This window comes from Zootoca vivipara, chromosome Z, assembly GCF_963506605.1.
Source record: "Zootoca vivipara chromosome Z, rZooViv1.1, whole genome shotgun sequence".
NCBI classification, from domain to species: domain Eukaryota; kingdom Metazoa; phylum Chordata; class Lepidosauria; order Squamata; family Lacertidae; genus Zootoca; species Zootoca vivipara.
Window position 1 is genome coordinate 44473303 of NC_083294.1, and position 17214 is coordinate 44490516.

At 44.6% G+C, this 17214-nt stretch overlaps 1 protein-coding gene across 3 annotated transcripts in view; it reads right to left on the bottom strand.

The window, feature by feature from the left end:
• LOC118083811 (transmembrane 9 superfamily member 2) overlaps positions 1-17214 on the bottom strand; it is a 62539-nt gene that overhangs the window by 42970 nt on the left and 2355 nt on the right. Inside the window, exons 2-5 of one of the 3 annotated variants that reach the window (XM_060270535.1) lie at positions 12809-12876; positions 12000-12093; positions 7683-7810; positions 5327-5456 (exon numbers count right to left, since the gene is read on the bottom strand). In XM_060270535.1, coding sequence (XP_060126518.1) covers positions 5327-5456; positions 7683-7810; positions 12000-12093; positions 12809-12876 — 420 coding nt within the window. Of the gene's footprint in view, positions 1-5326; positions 5457-5683; positions 5882-7682; positions 7811-11999; positions 12094-12808; positions 12877-17214 lie in introns of those variants that run through there. The other 2 variants (XM_060270533.1, XM_060270534.1) reach the window with 2 other exon arrangements.

Here is a 17214-nt window from a genome sequence, read left to right on the forward strand (position 1 = left end):
CATGGGAATGGGGAAGAGATAATCAAAGATTAAAAACAAACACACTAGACACCATCTTCTTGACTTTTAAATTTCTGTCTTGGTGTATTATTTTAAAAGTGGAGGAGCATTCAGTCATGTAATTCCCCACAAAGCTGCAGTCTAATGGAAGTCCAGTTACCTGGACTTCCTGTTATCTGCTACTGGTGGGCTGGGTTGTAGAGAAAGGAGGACGAGGATAGCGATGGGTCTCTCTCCAATTTGCTTCCATGAAGCGCACAAAAGTGGAGCAGAGTGTGGAGCGCGAGCCGCCTTCTTCCACCGGGGCGAGGAAGCCGGGGTGCATTAGGGCCCTGCGGGAAAGCGGCCCAAGCAGGGTCCCTCTGTCCAGCTTGTCTGGGTCTTAAATACATACACCTTCCACCCAAAGCGAGAGATCGGCGGGGTGCAGAGATGCGGGCATGAAAGCTCTCTCGAGCACTCTCTCTCTCGTAATTCCTGGGGTTTGCAGCAGCTGTGTTTGGAGGAGGCGTTTACAGCCCAGGATTCATTCTCTCTCTCTCTCTCTCTCTCTCTCTCTCTCTCTCACACACACACACACACACACACACACACACACACACACACAGCACCTAGGATCCGCTTTCCCTGCAACACTCACTTTAACTGACACGGTGATTACTTTCCACTCATTCTGAACGCCTTTCAAAAGAAAAGCAGGGTGCAGGGGGGGGGGGAACCTCGGCAGGGTGCAGAGATACGTGCGTAAAAGCGCTCTCTCTCTCTCTCTCTCTCTCTCTCTCTCTCTCGTAACTCCTGGGGTTTGCAGCAGCTGTGTTTACATGGGTGATTACTTCGGGAGAACTGCTGGAAAGATCCTGGAGATCCTCCCTCGACCAGTGCAGATTTTTTTAAAAAAGTTTCTTCCCTCCTCTCTTAAACATCTCCCCCACCATCGATCTCACTCTTGCTCTCTTGAAACTTAACATACTCTCTCTGCCTCCCCTCCCCGCCCAGTCTCACTGCTGCTCCTCCCCATTTGCTGTAACAAACAAGTTTCTGGTTTGGGTTTTTAAAGTTGCTTTTGAAACCCCAGAATCATATCTTCTTGTTGTTCAGGAGCTCAAAAAGGGGTGCATGGTTCTCACACGCCCCCGGCTCCTCCACGACATCTCCTCCCTGCTGGAGGAGCCGCCCTTCAGCCCCACAGCGCTTGCCTGCCTCCACCATGCCGCGATGCACGGTGCCTGGAGCCTCCATCCAGCCAGAGGAGCCGCCCTCCAGCCGCTGCCCGCCCAGAGGGAAACGTGGGGGTGAGGGTGGGGGCGCTTGAGGAATCTGTGCACCACGGCGCCAGATAAGCTGAAGACAGCCCTGGCGCTCGGCTGGCCAGCGCCGTCACTGCTGCAGCTGCTGCTCGTCGCCTCGGACTCGGAGGAACGGAGGAAGTGCGACAGGGCGAGGAAGGGGAAGGAGCTGGGCGCGCGTGCTCTCAGGTTCCACCGCCTCCCCGTCTGCGGGGCCCTGCGCCCCCTGCAGGGCATTGCAGGCATTGCAGGGAAGCGCCTCTGCAGCCAGCAGCAAGCAGCAAGAGGAGGGAAAGCTGCGAGTGGCAAGCGGTGGGCGAACGGGCAGGCAAGTGGCGGGCAGGCAAGCGGCGGCTACACGGGCCACATGACAAGGTCTGGCGGGCCGGATTTGGCCCGCGGGCCTTGTCTCTGACACCCATGCTCTAGGAGAACAATGGCATTTTCCAGGCTAATGCAATAAAGCTAATGACTCTGGGAAGTCTGCTGTAGAATCTTTGGGAAGAGAAATTTCAGAAAGCTGCTTCAAGTACTTTCTTTCTTTCTTTCTTTCTTTCTTTCTTTCTTTCTTTCTTTCTTTAAAAACCTATTTTGGAGAATGAGTCTCTCAATCTTTGAAATCCTACTGACAAATATATTTAATTAGACTCTTATTACTTGACACTGATTATCTGCTGTTTAATTTTCATGGACACAGCTCCAAAGCAAAGGAAATAAAATGCACTCAACTATCCTTGCAAATTAAACCTTTAGTATACATCCGTATCAATGTGTTCCCCTGTGCCATCATTGATTGCTTTCTTGGTCCTATGCCTTGTCAATAATAATAATAATAATGTGCAATAATATCTTTATAGCCAATGAAATTTGTCACTGTACAAAGAGACATTAAGCAGCCCTTTCTTCCTATAGATCAAGGGTAGGCAACCTAAGGCCCGTGGGCCAGATGCGGCCCAATCGCCTTCTCAATCCGGCCCACAGACGGTCCGGGAATCAGCGTGTTTTTACATGAGCAGAATGTGTGCTTTTACTTAAAATGCATCTCTCGGTTATTTGTGGGGCATAGGAATTCGTTTCCCCCCTATATATATATATATATATATATACATACACATACACACACATACACACACATACACACACACACACACACACACACACACACACAGTCCTGCCCACCACATGGTCTGAGGGACGGTGGACCGGCCCACAGATGAAAAAGGTTGCTGACCCCTGCTGTAGATATTCCAATGCCCAGCAATTCTCCTGCAAGACCTGAACCATCATCACTTAATTCTCACATTCTCACATTACTTCTGGGCACATAATGCATACTCTGGGATGGGCAGAACAACACACAGGAGCAAACCAACACAGCATCTGAGCCAGCCATGGAATCAAAACTGCTTTTCTATTTTCCAGCCAAGTTGTTCCCAAGTGAAAGTGCTGGGAAAGTGAAATGTAGCTCTGCTCAGATATTTTGGGTCAACTAGAGACCCTCTGGCTGTTTTAGACAGTAATATCTAAATATCTAGAGGGCACCAGACTAGCAAAGAGTGGTTTCGGTTCCATGACGGAGTGAGCTTTGAACACCTAACAGATCATCTCATTCCATATAGACCCCAACCAAACCCTGTGTTGCAGGAGAGGGAATCCTGCAGCTACCATCTTATCAGGAGGTCTGTTCTGTACCATGTTGTTAATGGACCTATTATGTGGCGACGCTTACCCTTTGGGCCTTTTTCCCACTGCATATGAGACAGGTGCTGTCTCTGTTGTCTTTGAGGTGCTTGTTGAGGACTTACCTCTTTCAGCAAGCCTTCTAAGTGGAGTTTTGTTATCTCAGTTGGCATCTCTATCAGATTTGAAATTAGTTACAGGTAGGTAGCTGTGTTGGTCTGCCGTAGTCAAAACAAAATAAAAATATTCCTTCCAGTAGCACCTTAGAGACCAACTAAGTTTGTCATTGGTATGAGCTTTCATGTGCATGCACACGAAAGCTTATACCAATGACAAACTTCATTGGTCTCTAAGGTGCTACTGGAAGGAATATTTTTAGATTTGAAACTGATTTTACATTTGTTGTTTAGCTGTATTATATGCAAACATAAATAAATTGTTTTATATATGTAATTGTTTTACATGTTTTTACAGTACAGTGGTACCATGGTTTAAAAACAGCCCTGTTTACTAACGATTCAGTTTACGAACTCCACAAAACCAGAAGTAGTGTCCCAGTTTGCGAACTTTACATTGATCTAAGAACGGAAGCCGAACAGAGGAAGGGCACCAGTGGTGGGGGGCCTCATTAGGGAAAGTGTGCCTCAGTTTAAGAATGGTCTCAGTTTAAGAACAGACTTCCGGAACAGATTAAGTTTGTAAACCGAGGTACCACTGTATTGTAAATTGCTTTGAGGTCCTTCATAGGAAGCAATTCTTAAATGTGATAGTAATGATGGTGATAGGAACATAGGAAACTGCCTTATGCAGAGTCAGACCATTGAGTCCATCTAACTCAGCACTGCCTACACTGGCTGGCAGCAGGTCACCAGGGTTTCAGGCAGGAGTCTCTTTCAGCCTTACCTGGCGATATCTGGGATCGAACCTGTGACCGTCTGCATATGAAACAGATGCTCTACCAGTGAGCTATTGTCATTCCCAGCTGACTTACAGATGCTGGTATTCTCTTGTCTACTTTCTCTTATCTTGTAATCTGTAGCCTACATTTATTTTTAATTATAGGCTCTCATTATTTAATTTTGGCTATGTTTAGAGGGCCAAAAATTCAATCAAAATCAAGAGTTAGCAAGTGATAATCAACTGAGCCCTTCAATACACAGCTGGCAACCAGTCCAAATAAATATGCTCAGATTCATCCTTCATGACACACATTTTGTATTTCCTTCCCCCCATCATATATCTTCTTAATTGTTCAGCAGGAGTTTTTGCATGTACCAACAAGGCAGGGTTCAGGCATAACATTTGCACAACCAGCTAAACCACCATTTAGTGCATGGGTGGGGAAACGTTTTTAGTCTGAGGGCCACATTCTATCATGGGCAATATTCCAAGGGCCACATGCCAGTGGTGGGGAGGCAAACCAGATTAGTGTGTCATGCACGAGGAGGAAAGAGTTGCTGTGAAGCTTGGGCGCATACACTCCCCCTCCTACTCCACCCATGACAAGGAAGATGATTTTTGCAGCGTGTAATTTCAGTTTCCTAAATCTTGGCTTATCATGCAATGCAGCTAAGTAACTGCAGTTTATTCCCACCTATGGTCAGTGTCAAAGATAAGCCACCCATCTTGCTAAACCATGATTCAGTGTGACACAAAAACACAACTAATGCCAAGCCACAAGAATTCAAGAGCAGCTCTGCTAGATAAGACCAAAGGCCCATCTGGTCCAACATCCTGTTCTCACCAGATGTTTATGGGAAATTTGCAGGACATGAGCACAGCATCCTCTCCAGTGTGCTCCCCAGCAGCTGGCATTCTGAGCATACTCTGGAGGTGCTATGCAGCCATTGTGAATAGAAGCCACTGACAGTCTTATAACGCATTAATTTGATTAATCCCTTTTAAAAGCCATCCAAATTGGTGACCATTATTACATTTTGTGCGTGATAGCGACTGCCTTTTGCTAAGAATAGTTTAGGCTTCATGCCATGGTTTGTGTTCAAAAAGTGCAAGCATGCTAAGGAGTCGTACTGTTTCCCTTTCCCCCAAGAATTCCCAGATGCTGTCCCACACAATAGCCACTGAGGGCAGAGCAACATCCCAATCACTGTTTTCCTGTTCAATTTTAATGCCAAGCCACTTTGTTCAAGCTCTGCTCTGCAAGCCAGCTTCAGCCAATGGTTTCAAGTGGTTATTTGGTGGCCGCTTCTAGACCATGGGTTTGAAGGATGCTGTGGGTTCAGACACTGTTCCAAGGTTTGGTCCTGAATCTGAACTTTCATGGGATTCTAAAAAGTGCCAGAGGTCTATATCTAATACCTTATCAGAAAGCATTAAGGAAACGCACCCTGACCACTTACATTTACAGTGCAGGAATCTTTAGCTCTGCCATCTGAACCCACGAAGCATCCAACTGGAAATCCTGGATTACAGAATTTATGTAATTCTCCAAAATCGTAACACCAAGTCACTGGCATGTTATCGATAATCCTACACAAGAAAATTGCAAGCAGATAATTCTGTTAAGAGTCAGAAACGCCTTTGAGTTTATTGGCACATTTGCTTTTAAAATGCATTTTAGAATTGCATGTGAATTACTTCATTCTCTTTTATGAAATGAGTATTGGACAAAATTTGGGATATCTTTCAAATCTCGATAGACAATTTCCATCCCTTCCTTCCACAGACTGTTGATTTCACAGAACATATGGACTCGCCAGTGATGCTGGTAATTCAACCGCATTCCTTTCTTCAAGAATTCCAGCTTGTTTTTGTCATTTGTATTCTCTGGGTCATAAGACTTCATACAGGCCACCTGGCATTGTTGGTTTTTCTTAAATGGTCTACCGCCATTGCTGAGCGGCGAGGAAACCTCAAGGTCCGAGGTTCCTGGCGCTGAGGGGGGGCCGTGAGAGCGACGCGGCCCCCCAGAAGAACCCCAGATCGAGCTTTCTGGGGTCGTGGAGACTCAGCTGAGCCCTAAAACGACTCCTTCACACACACCCCACAAGCTCTTTTTAAGAGCCTCAAGAGCGGGCGAAGTAGAGACAAGGGTGCCTTGAGTGGACTCACTACCTCCGCAGCACGAAGCTTCGAGCCAACAGCACTCTGAGCAGCAGATACCTCCAAATTTGAAAGAATTCAGGGCTTTGATCACCGTGAGTAAAAGAAAGATTTTTAATTTGGGAAAAATTGGCACGGGAGATTTAAAAACGATGGTCGATCTCCCCCATTGAGAGAACAAAGACGCAGATATCTTGCCCGAAGCCGGGAAGACCTTCAATTTCTCAAAAAGTGGACCTAAAACCTTCTCCCTGAGGCAGGGTAAAGGGAAGAAGGTTGAAATTTATTGAAATCCCTGTAAAAAATTGATGTTCGATTGGGGAAGTCCCCCTGTAAGCTGGGGTCGGGTCCCGGGAAGGATCAGTGAGCCACCATTATGACATCATAAAGGAAGGAATCTATTTATCTCTTTGAGATTGTAAACTGTCAATATTGAAGAGAATATAAAATATAAGACAGTGACTAAATAGCAAGATAAAATCTCTTTCTATAATTGGACTAAATTATGAACAAGATTGAAAAATGAGACTATGCAACCAGTGCGGACATGACTTTTGTTTTTGAAGTCTGGAAATAAGAATCGCGCCATCTTTTTCTCTGCAATCTATGCTGTTCCCACGAAATTTGAGACGACAAGGATGGCAGCAGACACAACACCACCTGGCTCTTCAGACTTTGAACAGCAATTTTTGGAATTACTTTTGGACTTTTTAAGTGAACTGCATCAGAAGGCAATTCAGCCTTTTAAAATAAACCAGAGTTGTGCGGAACCTGAAAAGGAACTAATTTCAACAGAGAGTGTGGAGCCACTAAGCCTGGACAATGTAATTGAACCCAAAGAAAAGGAAAAAGAGCAAGGCGAATGGAGCAGAGGAGTATGATGCTGCGGCGGGGAGGGGCTGGTGCAGGGGGCCGACTACGCCCCCCTGCAGACACAGGAGGCAGCCCCAGGTGGCGGCGGGCAGCGGCGGGCGGGGGGCAGGCTTGCTAGCGCCCCCTGCATTTTGGCACCCTATGCAACTGCCTAGTTCGCCTAAATGGACGCAACGGCCCTGAGAGTAGGAGTGGGGTGAGGGGTATTAACGTATGTTATTTTCTGGCTGATTAAAATGATCCGGAACTGGAACGATTTAAGGAGCTGGCTGAATCACCTGGGGACCCTGAGTCCAGGGGAGGGGGGGCTGAATTAGATTCAATTGTTAATTGCGATCATGGTAGAAATAGTATTAGTTGAGATGGAAATTTTTGGGGGGGAATTATAGGCTATGGGGAGAAATAGAATATAAATGGATAGGAAAGTAATTTTGGATCTGGAATATTCAATGATTGATAGAATGTGGTTAGTTGATGTTTTTTAAATTAGAAACAAAATTAGGGTAAATTGTTAATGTTAAAATGTGTTAGAATGATATAAGAAATAATATGAAAACTGCCTAATTTGGATTTAAAAATGGACCCAGTGAGGGGGGGAATCGAGGACGTCAACAGTTAATTAAAAAATGATAGTAAGAATATGTTTTGCTTTTTATGTTTTGTATCTTTTGTATTTTTGGTTTTTTTGAAATTTTGTTTTTGTTTGTGTTTTTTTGTGATCATGTAATGTTGGGAAAATCAATAAAAATCATTTGGGGGAGAAAACACGTATGGACTCACCAGTGATGCTGGTAATTCAACCGCATTCCTTTCTTCAAGAATTCCAGCTTGTTTTTGTCATTTGTATTCTCTGGGTCATAAGACTTCATACAGGCCACTTGGCATTGTTGGTTTTTCTTAAATATAAACTGATATAAGCACAGAAGTGTTTAAACATTTTTACTCCATGCAACTGGAAATGACACATTTTCTTTCATTCAAAATTACACTTTTGTCATCATTAGCCCAACCCTTAACTTAAAAGCTGCTATTTAACATCTAAACACCTTTATGAATTCTGTGCTGTTTTATTTTCTCTTCAGTGCTCCCAAATTGAAATCTCTTCCCTCCTCCTGCTCCCCCAAACACACACACACACACACCTGTTCAAATTCCAGGTACAATATATGCAACCATATAGGTATTTTCAGAGAATCCTTGCTTTCCCTTTCAAATGCAATTTTTCAATCCCTATAAAAAGGTAAGCTAAAAAAGGAAAACACAAAATTAATTAACTGATTTTTTTAAAACAAAACAAAACATTGGAAGGCCATTGAAGTTACCCCATGACAAAAAAAATTATCTGGGTAGGATACAAATAAATGCTTTTAAAAAAAGTTTTAAATACAAAATGAGGGGCACAAAGCCAATCTAAAGCTACTCAACAAGTACAATATTCTTCACATTCCTAATGTTAAAACACACAATTGAGAAACGAAGTACCCAGGCTAAACAAATTATTTGAAAAGCCTGAATGAATGAAAGGGCCTTTGCCAGGGACTGACATAACCATAAAGGTGGAGTCAGGCAACACCCCCAGGGAAGGCCGTTCCATAACTTACAGGGATGAGCACTGCCAAAAAAAAAGTCCTTTCCCTAGCAGTTACCAGTCCCTGATGAATGAGGTGGGACAACACAGAGCAAGGTATCTGCAGAGAATCTGAGGGTTTGGGAAAAGCGAGAGTAGGCAACTTCTAGTCCTCTAGATATTGCTGGACTACAACTCCCATCTCCTCTCGCCACTGGCCATGCTAGCTGGGACATACAGGAGTTGAAAGTAACAAGAAGGCAACTTTCATTGTTTTGCTAAGTTCATATAAAATGTATTGCTGGTCAATCTAGGCCAGTATTAAGTTTCCAAAACTGGTCAGGCAGATGTCTCAAGAAGCAACTGCCTTAAGTAGCAGCAATCGTTCTGCAAAGCTTGTAAATAAATGTCCTTGCTCCTAAGGCATTTCCTGAATGCCTCTCCTGAACCACACAAATAGTTTGTTTTTTAACCATGCTAGAAAACAAGAAAAATTGCTGCTCATTATTTCTAAATATTATTTTATGCAGTCTACTGCATGGGGCAAGGGTATACTGGTGCATTATCAACTACACAGCATCCCAACAAACATGCATGCTTGAAAATTGGACCTAAGACCAATTTATGCTGCTGAATGAAACCAACATCAATTTAACATTTGTAACCAACTAAGCCTTGCAAAGCAGAAACAGTTTATTAAAGTTACTACAGACTAGAGATGTAATATTTCTGGAAATTTTGAAGCAATGGTGGGGGAAGTGTTTTTTCCCTGTTTTTTTCTGGGGGGGAATGGAAAATTTGGAAAAATTGAAAAAAGTTCAGTGTGGAGTAGTTTTACAAATTGCGTGAAACACAGTGTATATAAAAGTATTACCCGTGTTTCCCCTTTTTTAAGACACCGTCTTATTACTTTTTTTTCTCAAAAAACCACAGGGTGGCTTATTTTTGGTGGGATGTCTTACTGGTATTTTTATTATGAGTCTGAGGGAAGGGAGGTGTGTGCGTCCCTGGCCCAGCCCTCTCTCCCCAGCCCTGGGATGTTCGCAAAGGGCTGCTCTCTCTCTCCTCTGATGTGGGGACTCACTTAATAGCAATCTGCTACACTGGAGCTTCTTAAATCTGAACCAGTATAATGGAATCTATCTGTGTGATACAGTCCTAGCGATCCAGACTACTTACAAATCCTTAAAGGGGCAGCTCCACAGACAAGAAAGCATAAGGTAGAAAGGAAGGCTGCTTTATGCCTTCGGTAAAAGCAAGGAGACAACAATCAGACACAGGAGACTGCCGTCAAGAGGAAATCAACAGGCAACTCATGGGTGGGCGCATAGAATGGAAGGGAAAGGTGGAGGGAAGCGAGAGGTGGGTTCTCTCTCTCTCTCTCTCTCTCTCTCTCTCTGTGTGTGTGTGTGTGTGTGTGTGTGTGAGAGAGAGAGAGAGAGAGAGAGAGAGAGAGAGAGAGAGAGAGAGAGGCGCACACGGAGATCTCCCTTAAAGGGAAAACAGCCTTTGCATTCGCGAGGCAGCGGCTTCAAAAGCCCCTCTCCCGTCAAGAGGAAATCAACAGGCAACTCATGGGTGGACGCATAGAATGGAAGGGAAAGGTGGGGGGAAGCGAGAGGTGGGCTCTCTCTCTGTGTGTGTGTGTGAGAGAGGGGGGGGGGAGAGAGAGAGAGATACGCGGGGGGGTGGAGAGACAGAGAGACGCGCACACATAGATCTCTTCCTTAAAGGGAAAACAGCCTCTGCATTCACGAGGCAACGGCTTCAATCACCCCTCTTTTCTTCCTCGTGCCTTCATCTCCTCCCCACCCCACTTTTCTCCTCTTCACCAAGTACAGCTTACACAGCTTGGCTAAAAAAAAAAAATTCAAATCCTTTTATTTAAAAAAATGCTCTCAGAAACAGGGAGGGAAAATCACGAGGCTTCGGCAGCCAGCAGCTACGGCTCTTCAGTGCATTTTTACAAGCTTTTAAAGGAAACACGTGTCTGTGGAGCGACAGCAAAATGGGGAGATATTTTTAAGGGGGCTTGGCTGGCGAGAGGGGGGGGTTATTGCTACTGGGTGAAGGGTCTATCAGTATGTCTTATTTTCGGGGTATGGCTTGTATCGCGCAATTGCTTAGAAATCCTGCTATGGCTTATATAATGACTACGTCTTAAAATAGGGGAAAGACGGTATGCTTGCAATAAAACAGGTAACCATCCCCTTTCCCTCAAAAGCAACAAAAAAGCAAGAAACCATCAATATAAATAATAATCAGGTTTGCCCCTTAGCACCAAGGAAAATAAAGTTGAGGTCCATCTCAATATTTAAGTTCCATAGAAGATCTACCCCAGGGGTCCCCAAACTAAGGCCCGGGGGCCGGATGCGGCCCAATCACCTTCTAAATCCGGCCCGCGGACTGTCCAGGAATCAGCATGTTTTTACATGAGTAGAATGTGTTCTTTTATTTAAAATGCATCTCTGGGTTATTTGTGGGGCATATGAATTCATTCATATTTTTTTTCAAAATATAGTCCGGCCCCCCACAACGTCTGAGGGACAGTGGACCAGCCCCCTGCTGAAAAGGTTTGCTGACCCCTGACCTACCCTTTGAGTAGTGCTTTAAAAAACTACAACATATACCTGCAGTTTATTCTATCTCATTTTCTGAACTACTGCTATCATTTTCCATTTCTTCTTCCTCTGTCATTTTTCTCATGGACTTCTAAAAAACAGCTTTGGGGGAAACAGGGAAAACAGGGACCCCCCCCCATTTTTCCCGGGTTTTTTCCAGGCATTCCCATCTTTACTTGAGGACAGCCGGGGCAAAGCATAAAGCAATATTTTTTTTCATTCCAGACCCAGAAGGAACCAACATTCAGTTACTGAACAGTATGTTGCACTAAGGCTCAAACTCTGTTTGAAAGGAAAAGGAGTGTGTGTGTTTTTTTAAAATTGAATTTGTTATTATAAACCGTATAATAGTAAGAGAGCTTCTAAACAGTTTACAAAAATATACAACAGAACATTAAAATGATTGATAAAACACAGTTAAAAGCAGGTATTTAAGAGTATTCAAAATATGATTAAAGTCAGCAGTGGTTAAAAGGAAGTAGATCACATGCAGCTTCTAAGTGTTCAGATGGGCTGCCCTAATGAAAATGTTTTGAACAGTTGCTGGAAAGAGCTGCCTGGTGTCAGTCAGCAGGGAGCTCCAAAGTGTGGGTGCTGGAAGGCTGGGGGTGTGTGGAAAAAGGGGGGGCACAGACTTTTTTCTGTTTATTCCCAAAGTCATTTTTTTCAGGAAAAATTGAAAGAAAAGTGTATGGAATATTCAAACTATATCAAACTATAGTTTGCCTATTTTTCGGGGGGAAACGGCTTCAGGAAAAAAATGGGGAGACTGGTTTTTTCCAATTTTTCCGGGGGTTTTCCAGGCCTTCCCATCTCTACTAGTACAGGCCAAAACAAACAAACCTTCAGGATTTAGCCACACACACCACACACACAGTCATCCAAATCATACTGAAAAGTTGCATTAACCTTGTAGGGTGATGATGCTATTCGCTCTCCAAACAAGACTTGTCCAAGATTTTCTGAAGGCCTTTTTTCTGCTGCATCTTGACAAAAGTCAAAACTATGAACAAACAAAGATGAAGAAGGTTGTTTCCGCTTTGCATTACAAGAGTTGCACTTATAACTAGGTTCTAATCTAAATCAAGCATGTGGTGTTCTGTTCTTTGACTACACCTCTCATCATGCTGGGAAAGATGGCAATTGGGAAAAGATGGCAATTGGGAAAGATGGCTGGCTGGGAAAGATGGCAATTGGAGGCTGCAGGTTCCACGTCCTTGCTCTAAGAGTTTTTTAGCTGATGGATTATGTTCTAGACACACCACACAACATGGTCTTCATTCATTATAGTTCTAATGCCCAACCATGATGTGTATTCTTAATGTACAGGCACATCATGATTTCTCTACTAACTCTCTTCACCAACCTTCACTAAGAACCCCTTCCTAAGCAGTAGGCTCTGACAGGGAGTAACATCCCAAACCACACTTGGTTGGTTTGGATGCAAAGTTAAACCACAGTTTGACAAAACTATAGTTTCAAATCACGGTTTCAGGTCACTCATAAACCGTTTGTCAGATGGTGTTGGCTAGACACCTAAATCATCTCAAAGCCAATTCTGCCTCTATCGATTACCCGTGAAACTATTCCAAAGAAGTTTTATTCCAAAGAAGTTAGAAATCATCTGAACACTCTGCAAATTATATGATACTTTTCTTAAACAAACATTTTAATGGGGAAATGCAAACACTGGCTTAATGGTATCTGGGTATACTTACGCATCATATTCATACGGCAGAACTGATTCGACTGAGTCCAGTCTGTTCACAAACAGCTCTATTTTTGACTAGAAGAACAGAAAAGCTGGTTTAGACACTTGGAGTTGAATGCAATAATCCAAGACGGAATTTTTAAAAAGTTATTAAAGAACATTAAAGCATTCTCCGCACTTAAAGGTTCTAAAGAAGTTATCCCAACACAGTAATCCTAAGCATGTTTACTCAGAAGTAAATCCCACTGAGTTCAATGACTCCTACTCACTAATAAGTGAGTAGGGTCACTGGGCCGTGTTCAAAAAGTGGTGGTGGGGGATGAGTGTTCAGACCCCTGGGCTCTCACTTGTGGGGTACCTCAGGGGTCTGTCCTCTCCCCCATGCTTTTTAACTTCTACATGCAGCCGCTGGGAGAGATCATCAGGGGGTTTGGGCTGGGTGTTCATCAGTATGCGGATGATACCCAGCTCTACCACTCTTTCAAATCAGAACCAGTGAAGGCATGAAGGTCCTGTGTGAGTGCCTGGAGGCAGTTGGAGGATGAGTGGTGGTTAACAGATTGAGGTTGAATCCTGACAAGACAGAAGTACCGTTTGTGGGGGACAGAAGGCGGGCAGGTGTGGAGGACTCCCTGGTCCTGAATGGGTTAACTGTGCCCCTGAAGGACCAGGTGTGCAGCCTGCAAGTCATTTTGGACTCACAGCTGTCCATGGAGGCGCAGGTCAATTCTGTATCCAGGGCAGCTGTTTATCAGCTCCATCTGGTACGCAGGCTGAGACCCTACCTGCCGGTGGACTGTCTCACCAGAGTGGTGCATTCTCTGGTTATCTCCCATTTGGATTACCGCAATGCACTCTACATGGAGCTACCTTTGAAGGTGACCCGGAAACACATCCAGAATGTGGCAGCTAGACTGGTGACTGGGAGCGGCCGCCGAGACCACATAACATCGGTCCTGAGAGATCTATACTGGCTCCCAGTACATTTCCGAGCACAGTTCAAAGTGTTGGTGTTGACCTTTAAAGCCCTAAACGGCCTGGGTCCTGCATACCTGAAGGAGCGTCTCCACCCCCACTGTTCAGCCTGGACACTGAGATCCAGCGCCGAGGGCCTTCTGGCGGTTCCCTCATTGCGAGAAGTGAGGTTACAGGGAACCCGACAGAGGGCCTTCTCGGTAGCAGCACCCGCTCTGTGGAATGCCCTTCCATCAGATGTCAAGGAAATAAGCAGCTATCCTAATTTTAAAAGACATCTGAAGGCAGCCCTGTTTAGGGAAGCTTTTAATATTTAATGCTGTATTGTTTTAATATTCAATTGGGAGCCACCCAGAGTGGCTGGGGAGACTCAGCCAGATGGGTGGGGTATAAATAATAAATTATTATTATTATTATTATTATTATTATTATTATTATTATTATTATTATTTTCATCATACTCAGGATTTCTGCACAATGCTATCGGAATCAGTGGGTCTTGTGCCTAATAAATACTGTACAGTTAGATCAGACAGTAAACTTAATTACCCTATTTCTGTGCGCAATCACAATGCGTCAAGTCCAATACCTGAGTGCTTAGGAAACTGCCAAGCCAATCAGGCCCTTGGGACTCTCCCCAAGCCATGCTATGCACTCCTTAAGTGCTCATGCCTGGCTGGAATATGTGCCTTTATTTCCATGGATGGACAAAAGAGAAGCAGTGCAGGCAAATGAGGACGCACCAGGCAGGCTCACTGTTGGAAATGTTGTCCTATGTGCATACTTTTCCAGCCAACTGAGCCACACCACAACCCTAGGCTAGGGATGGACAATTCCACAACCTTAGGCTAGGGATGGACAATCTGGGGATGAACAATTCTAGGCTAGGGGTGGACAATCTCTGACCTTCCAGATGCTGCCTGACTACCTCTCCCACTACCGGCCATACTGGCTGGGTCAGATGGGAGCTGGGAGCCCAAAATGTATGTGGGGGGCCATAGGTTCCCCATCCCTGTTCTTCTACACAAGAAGCATCTTGTTGTATTTATTTGTGTGCCCCCACAGTTAACTCTAGCAGGTCATTCGTTAGCATTCCCATTTCAGACAGACGAATGAGCTTGAGGGATCATGTCAGAGGGACTATGCCTCTGAATACCAGCTGCTGGGAATCTCAGTGGAGCAGAGTGCTCTTGTGCTTAGGTCCCACTTACGGGTTTCCTACAGGCACCTGGTCTGCCACCATGAGAACAGAATGCTGAACTAGATGAACCATTGGCCTGATCCATCCAGCTACGCTCCGATGTTCTTATAAGCAGAATCTTTCTTGTGGGCCCAAAGCAGAGACATAATTTAAAACTAAGTCTTCCAATCCACCTGATCATATAATGACTCTCATGAAACCATGATGCACAGACTTAACATTGCCATAAATCTGAAGCCTGGGACTAAGAGGGGGAAACCTCAATGAGGGGTTTTGGGGGGGGGTCGTGTGGCTCCTTTTCCCCTGGTACCAGCACAACCAGCTACTCCAGCTGAATTGCTGTAGTAAAACAAATACAGCCTTGCTTCCTGTATCAGTAGCATACAGAGCAAATTCAGGTAGCTTATTAAAAGAAAGTAATCAAAGAGGAACCAGGATTTTTATTCATATACAGTACTGTATTCATAAGCTGCCCTTCAGCCAAGCTTCTGAGATGGGTAACAAAAAACACATAAAGACAGTAGGTAACAACACTTTAAAAATATGTATTAAAATATTCAGTTCCTTAAAGAGCTGATTGCTTCAAATAATTATTTTAAAAGCCTTAGCACTTTCAAGTGTCCCAAGTGCTCCACATGCATTATTCAGTTATAATTCTTAAATTAGTCTATGTACGGGGGAGAGAGAAGGTAAAGAAGCCCATTCCACCAACTCCGCTGAGAGACCTGAAACTTTTGGTTCCTACTCTCCCTAAACAGTTTCTCCTTTCCACCTGATCCTTACAAAAGCTCTGTAACTAAAAACTAGCACCTGAGTGTGCTTCCCCCCCTCCCTCCCTACCCCTTTTCTTACTGAGCTGCGTCCTTTATAATGAAAGCATGAATGCAGGCACTGCCTTTTTATCCATCTCTGTAAGCTACTTCGGAAGACTTCTCCAGCTGAAGAGCAGGGGGACATACTTCAAATAAATAAATAAATAAATAAAGCAATGGTTAAGGAATGCCACCTCAAGGCTTCATGGCAGAGACAAGATACAAACCAGGGAGTACCAGATTCAGTCTCACTACCTCTCTCATTTGACAACCTGGCCACTGATGTAGGGATCATAATTGGATCGGCGCTGGCACACCACGTCGATCCTCTAAGGTAGAAGGAATAGCGCGGCAAACCGGCTATGTCAGAAAGGAAACATGTGTAGCAGGACAGGTTGGGAGGCATGGGTCAGCAGGGCAACAGGTCATGACAGTACTAGGAGAAACATGCTAGATCTGGAAAGAACTGGATGAATCAGGACAAACCAGATGGGTCAAGCCAAGGAGGCAACACAATGGGAATGAGGAGGGGGTGTTTACAGAGTGACATGTGCTTGGAGCATGGACAGAGGGCATGGCAAAACAACACATTGGCTATGGAGGATGTCTTAGGGAGTGACCTGTTGTGACATTACAGGAAACATCACCTTGTATGGGACTGCACCGCTGTAATTGGCTAGAAGTTACGCTATCGTTGTAATGATTAACTGACATCCTGAGCTTTCAATAATAGGAAGCGCTCAAGCTCCGCTCTTGGTCGCCTTCCCATTGAGTTCAACCTGCCTTGAGTTGTGTCGTCTTTGCCATTGCAACACACTGCAGTCCATGTCTAGGTAACCTCCAGATTGGATTACTGTACTGCAGTGTGCTCTATGTGGAGCTGCCCTTGAGGTCAACCTGGAAACTGCAGCCAGTGCAAAATGCAGCATCTCCTTCACTCTCTGCAGCAGAGTATTGCCATCACATTATGCCACTGCTGAAAAAATTGCACTGGCAGATAATCAACTCCATGGGAAGGCTCAAAGTGCTGGCTTTGAAGTACACAGTCTCATACAGCTTGGGACAAGGAAACCTAAAAGACCATCTCATCCCTTATATGCCCAAACCATCACTGTGTTCTGCAAAAGAGGGCATCCTGCAGATAGCATCCTTTCAGAAGGGCTGTTCTGTGCAATGTCAGTCAGACCTTTAGTGTGGTGGCACCTCCCCTTTGGAACTCACTCCCATTACATATCAAGACAGGCACCTTCTTATTGCTTTCTTGGCACCTACTTGCCTCTTCAAACAAGCCTTCCAAGTGGAGGCTGTTATCCCAGTCAGTGCCTATATTGAATCTGAAATGGTTTTTATATAATGCAACTGCTTTATATATCGCTACAAAAGTTGGATGCCACCACCCCTCACCCTCAGCTGAGCGGTAGCAAG